The 6,514-nt window shown below is 30.9% G+C and overlaps 1 protein-coding gene across 4 annotated transcripts in view; it reads right to left on the minus strand.

The window, feature by feature from the left end:
- LOC110094505 (alpha-mannosidase At3g26720) overlaps positions 1-6,514 on the minus strand; it is a gene marked incomplete at its 3' end in the record, with an annotated part of 115,971 nt that overhangs the window by 41,196 nt on the left and 68,261 nt on the right. The window contains 5 exon segments of one of the 4 annotated variants that reach the window (XM_020819754.2): positions 4,867-4,938; positions 5,249-5,305; positions 5,405-5,473; positions 5,778-5,917; positions 6,039-6,261. In XM_020819754.2, coding sequence (XP_020675413.2) covers positions 4,867-4,938; positions 5,249-5,305; positions 5,405-5,473; positions 5,778-5,917; positions 6,039-6,261 — 561 coding nt within the window. 4 annotated transcript variants of the gene reach the window in all.

The following is a 6,514-nucleotide window of genomic DNA, read 5'->3' on the forward strand; positions in this document are numbered from 1 at the left end:
TACACATCCCCCCCCCCCCCGATTAGATCTATTATTTCTAAAATTAAACTACATATATTCATTTTTAGATCTACTCAAACGAAAACATTTAGACTCCAAAGTTGATGTCCATAATTCAAGTTTACCTTCAACTCCCTCTCTAGACTTATCAACAAGAAGAATATCATAAGCAAAAAGCATAAACCAAGGTATAACCTCTTGCAAATGTCTAGTGATAACATCCATGGCTAAAGCAAAAACATATGGAATTAAGGCTAATCATTGATGTAATCCAACTGAAAGAGGAAAATAATTGGTCAAACCACTTTGTGTTTAACAACAAATAACAAATCTTTAATGACTTGAATATAAGCATTATAAACCCCTTTCTTATATAGAACTCTCCATAGCACTTTTCTTGGAACTTTATCATATGCTTTCTCTAAATCAATAATAATCATATGTAGAACATCTTTATTCTCTCTAAACTTCACCATCAAACCTCTCAACAAATGAATAGCCTCCATAGTAGATCAATCTAGCATGAATCCAAATTGATTTTGAGAAACATTAGCGTCACGCCGCAACCTATGCTCCATAACTCTCTCCCATAGTTTTAAAGTGTGGAACATTAACTTAATTCCTCTATAATTTGCACAATCTTGTGCATCACCTTTATTCTTAAAAATAAGAATCAACAAACTCATTCTTCACTCATCTGGCATCTTTTTAGTATTCAAAAAATGACAAATGAAGGCTAAGAAATTCATTCTGTCTCCTAAGCTTTTCCAGACCGCTATTAGCATATCATTATGTCCAACATCTTTTCCACATTGCATTTTCTTTAAATTCTCTTTTAACTTTCGTTTTACAAATACGCCGATAAAAACAAAAATATTTATTCTAAGATCACTAAAGTCAATCGCATTCTCATAATCTTCATTGAAAAGTTTAGCAAAATATCCCATCCACCTTTGTTGAATATCTTCTTCTAGTAAAAGCACTTTTTGATCTTCATCCTTAAAACATTTCACTTGAACTAAATATTTACTACTCATATCTCTTTGTTTAGCTAAATTATACATATATCTTTCACCCTCCTTAGTATCTAATCTATTATATAAATCAATAAAAGCTAAAAATTTTAATGGAAAATTGCTTTCATAGACTCTTTACAGACCTCTTTACATCTTTCTCAAATATCAGAATAATTTTTACAGTTAAATAAATTTTTATAATAGATCTTCTTATTTTTTATCTTTTCTTGAACACTGTCGTTGTCAGGTCCCAAGTCCTGGATGAGAAAAGTGGAGGGTTGTGTTAGGTAGTTGACAACCAGCATAAAACTTGTCGAATAATTATGACATAAATCCTTTAAAAAATTATGTTAATGCTAGGGCGTTCTCTGTAAGCAACTAGTTGTATGGCTTGAATACAACGACAAGTGTATAAGAGCTGCTGTACCGACGCCCGGATGTAGTGTTAAATAGGCAAGGGTTCCAACATCGAGGATGGATGTGGGCAAAGAAGCTAGTCCATGAAATTAAAATTAGGATATGAACTTGGAATATAAATTCCCTAATAGAAAAATTAATGGAATCAATAGATATTATGATTCATAGGAGGATAAATATTTTGTACATTCAGGAAACTAAATGGGTTGGAAAGAAGGCTAAGGAGATTGATAGTTTAGGATATAAACTATGATATTCGAGTAGGAGTTGTACTAGAAATGGTCTAGGTGAGATTATAGATAAAAGTTTGAAGGATAATGTTATTAAAATTAACATAATTAGAGATAAAATTATAGCTTTGAAGATTGTTATTGATGATAAGGTTGTTAATATTATAAGCGCTTATGTTGTTCAAGTAGGTTTTGATATGGGTTCAAAATTAAAATTTTAGAATGACTTAGAAGACTTAATACAAAATATGCCTTTTGAAGAAAGAGTTTTTATTGGAGGAGATTTAAAAGGACATGTCGGTAAAGAGGTAGATAATTTTAAAAGCATTCAGGGTGGCTATGGATTTGGAATAACAAATGAAGATGGTAAGATCAAATTAGATTTTTCTTTAGCTTATGATTTTTTAATAGCTAATACCTTATTTAAGAAAAGATATGAGCATCATATCACATAAAAAAATAAAAAAGTAAAATGCAGATTGATTATTTTCTTATAAAAAAATTAGATCGTTTAGATTGTTAAGTTATTCAAAGTGAAAATTTATATACCCAACATCGATTATTAGTTTTGGACTTTAAGAATAAGGAGGATCTACATATGATATTTATTGACTTAGAGAAATCACATAATAAAGTTCCAAGAGAAGTGTTATGGAGAGTTCTTGAAAAGAAAAGAGTCAATAATGCTTATATTCATATCATTAAAGATATATATGCAAGAGCTATTACTTGTGTTCAAACACAAGGTGGTTTGACCAAGTATTTTCTTATTTTTGTTGGATTACATCAAGAATCAGCCTTAAGCCCATATCTTTTTTATTTAGTCATGGATGTTCTCACTAGGCATTTGCAAAAGGATGTACCTTGGTATATGTTTTTTTCTGATGATATTTTTCTTGTTGATAAAACAAAGAGGAAGTTGAAAGTAAACTTGATGTTGAAAATGTGACACAATGGCGAAAAACAATTCATGTAGCCGACCCCACGTAGTGGGACAAAGGCTTGATGTTGTTGTTGTTGTTGTATTTTTTATTTTTTCTTGCACCTTTTGATTTCACTACCAACTATTTTTACTATTAGTAGTTTTTAACTTTGATACTCCAAATACATTTTTTGTAACAATCTTAATATCACTAATTACTTTTTCTCACATAATATTAGCTTCCTTATGCACAGACAAAATCTTGATATTTAAAATTTTACTTTCAAAAATATTTTTGTTACTATTTTTTAAATGCCACTATATGATCCTAGAACAACGATTCACTTTATTTTTTATCTTATGCCCCATCATCTTAAAGTCCAAAACAAGTTTTACATTGGCTGTCAACTACCTAACGCAACCCTCCACTTTTCTAGCGCAGGACATGGGACCTAGCAACAAAAATGTTGAATATGTTCTTTGATAAATATATAAAAATAATTTATGTCATATGAAATGAAAATTATATATATATATATATATATAAACTACAAAAGAAAGTCAAATGAATATGATTAGTCTATGTTTATGTTACAAGTGTGATTATCCATTGAGTTTACTTAGTAAACTAAAACTGTTAAACTAAATTTTTCAGATAAATCTTCTAAAAGGTAAAATATCAGAAAGAGAATAATATATGTACAGATGAATGCACACAAATGAAAACAAGTAAAATAAGGTTTATGTCTATGTTCAAAATTTGTAATTTAATTAGTGGCTTTTTAGCTTTATATGAGATGCAGTTGATAAACTATTTCTTAATTCGAAAGAAATGTTTAACCATCTGACTATTTTTTCCCACCTCATTAATTCAAGTTTCTGAGCTGGGTCGGGACATAATCACATTCCAATAACCATTGCATTGAATCATTATATTATATATGAGAAATTTCACTAATGTCATCATTATGCAAACCACAGCCTAGCTTTTGTTTATTTCATAATAACTTTCAGGTGCCCACAATCTCCTTCAATTTTTAACTAAGAAAAAAATCAAAATTTTACCAGATTGTAATAGCTTGTTTATCTTTTTACCTGTCAGAGTAAATGAGAATTACTTTTCATATTCAAATTCATCAAGGAAATGAAAAAAAAAAATCTCCAATTGATCTCTCCATCCTTTCCATTACTGATCCATAGCATAAGATCCATTTTAACATAGGGAAACATTTTAATAGAAGAGCATCATATCTCCAAGCCATGGGCATGCACATCAATTCCATTTAAATTCAAGAAAGAACCAAGGAAAACGTCAATATTAAAAAATAAAAACTTATATCTAGAAGAAACTATAAGTATTGTTGCAAAATTAATCTATAAGAATAAAAACTATAAAAACTTAAAAAATCAAAACTTTTATCTATAAGAACAGGCGCAAAAACTTATATCTAGACTTCTGTTGCCGTCTATTCATGCTAAAGCAAAATTAATAAAATAAAAATAAAAATAAGTGCTTACCTCAAGAAGAAACTATAAGTATTGTTCAAGCTTAAGAAAGCACCACATTGCAATAAGATAATTATCATTTCAACTCTTCCAACAATTCACATTTTTCATTTTCAGTTTGAGATCTCAGATTTTCTATTCCAATATTATGAATTATACTGTCCTCAGATACATTTCACAACATTATTAACATCTATATATTAATAAGGCTCTCAAAATCCCTCTTACCTACTCAGAAGAAGTTACATAAATAGGAAGGTGAGTAGGGTCCAGAAATTCTATGGCACGCTAACTACATAAATAAATAAATAGAAGACTGCATTTACCTAAGAATCTTGTAATTCAAAGATTCTGCATATCGTGATAAGCAAAACAAAAATATGACGATAGTTGCGATGATCAATTTTGATAATGGTTATGTAAAAGTCAGGAATGTTTTATAGTTGCTCTTAGTGAACAATGAATGGGTAATAAAAATCATGATTTGATTGCCTATATTTGGGGACTAGAAACTGACTGGTGAATCACCAGCCATAGCAACAATGAGGGATAAATGTCATTCAGCAGTTCAGTAATGATATCCTTAGGGCAGTCATATTTAGGCGTTTATAGAGGACTTCGATATTTATCTTCAAACAGTACATGAATAAATCAAGCAAATGTACATGCCTCAACTTCCTGGCCATATTACAGTACATGAATAAATCAAGCAAATGTAACCATTTATACTTCACTATGCAAGTAAAACCTGAACAAAGTTAAGAAATTACATAACCTGATATATCCATGGATTGACCTGTTCATGCACTTCATCTACTAGGGGTCCTCGCATAATAGTCAATGGAACCTTACCACAATAAAAATCATGAATAGAAGAAGGCATATAAGATGAAATCAAAAGCTAAAAGAAAACGATATGCATAATCAATAGTACAAAAAGAAAATGATGAGGACACCCAGAGTCATTGAATACACAATACAGGGAATTCTCATTTAGTAAAAATGGTCCCAGCACCCTGACACTGCTTTCTGCAAGATCACTCAGCAGGTTAACCCCGATCACTTAGCGGGTTAACCGTCAAGGCCAAATATTAGCATGATCATTTAATCAGCAATGACATGCTTAAAAATCAGTCAAAGCAAAGGACAATGGATAGCTGTTTAGATTTGATCAGAGAAGTTCCATTTGGGCGAAAAACATAAGCTCCAGAGGCCTTCAGAAGTATCACGGGAATAATTAAATGACTAGGAAACGCAAAAGAAAGTCTCACTTGATCAAAAAACAAGCTGAAGCTTGTTTAGCAAATTCATACCTGTGGATCAGTTTTATCTCCAACTGCTCCAATATAGTACTTATATGACTGCCCTAAGGATGATTTAACCTAAAAGGTCCCAGTAAAAAAGATATAAGAAATATTAAAAACATAATATCTTTAAATGTAGAAATGAGCATATTTTTTCCAGCATGACATGATTAGAATAAATTAACAAAACCATGCTACAGAAACACTTCAAAATTTAGAAACAAATTAAAGGTGCTTGAACAGGCATATTGATTCCGACTCTGGAATCTGAGTTAAGTTTACACCCAAAGAAATTACCATTTCAAGACGGACATAATAATAATTACAGGGAAAAAAATCACAAAAAGATATAGCCAATTATGACAGAGCAACTGAGACGTACAGAGCTTCTTTTGTTGGAATAATAAGAGAGCTCCTGTTTATCCACATTGTAAAGGAGCTTCAAGTCTCCTGGACCAATCTCCATGTTGTCTTTGCTAGTTCCCTTTGATAAGTACGAAGTTGACAATGAAGTGATAGAGCCTGAAATAGCACTAAGCAATTAATGGTGTGGCCCTCAATATGATGCAGTGCACTTTAAGTGGAGAGAAATAAGCTCATAAATTGAATATAATAATTCATAAAGAAGGGATAAAACTGAAACCTCTCTTTGTAGCACTAGATATAACATATGTGCTGAAACCGAGAGGTGGAACAGAAACAGGGAATACAAGCCAAAATTTAGGACGGGCGCTGGGAGAAGTGCCTAGATATGCTTTGACATAGCGAGTTCTTAATCTCATAATAGCATCGGAAATAGGAAGAAGTTGACATTCAATTTCTCTACCATTGGAAGAATCATGGACAATAACTGAATCGCTGACAACCTGCAGAAATTTGTTGCTTCAATAAAACATTTTTCCAGATCAACAATAGAATAGCTTTTTAACCTCATGAAGAGACTTAAGGATCATAGATCACAAACCACTTAATAAAATAACTTATTTTATTTAAATGCAAACAATAAATACAAGAACTAGAAATGATGATGTCATGATCAAGTAAAGTCAAAGAAATAAGAAATAAATTGAATCCACCTAAAATCAATGAGCAATTATGATTTAATTACCACAAATAGAT

The sequence above is a fragment of the Dendrobium catenatum genome, unplaced genomic scaffold, assembly GCF_001605985.2.
Source record: "Dendrobium catenatum unplaced genomic scaffold, ASM160598v2 fragScaff_scaffold_542, whole genome shotgun sequence".
Lineage (NCBI taxonomy): Eukaryota > Viridiplantae > Streptophyta > Magnoliopsida > Asparagales > Orchidaceae > Dendrobium > Dendrobium catenatum.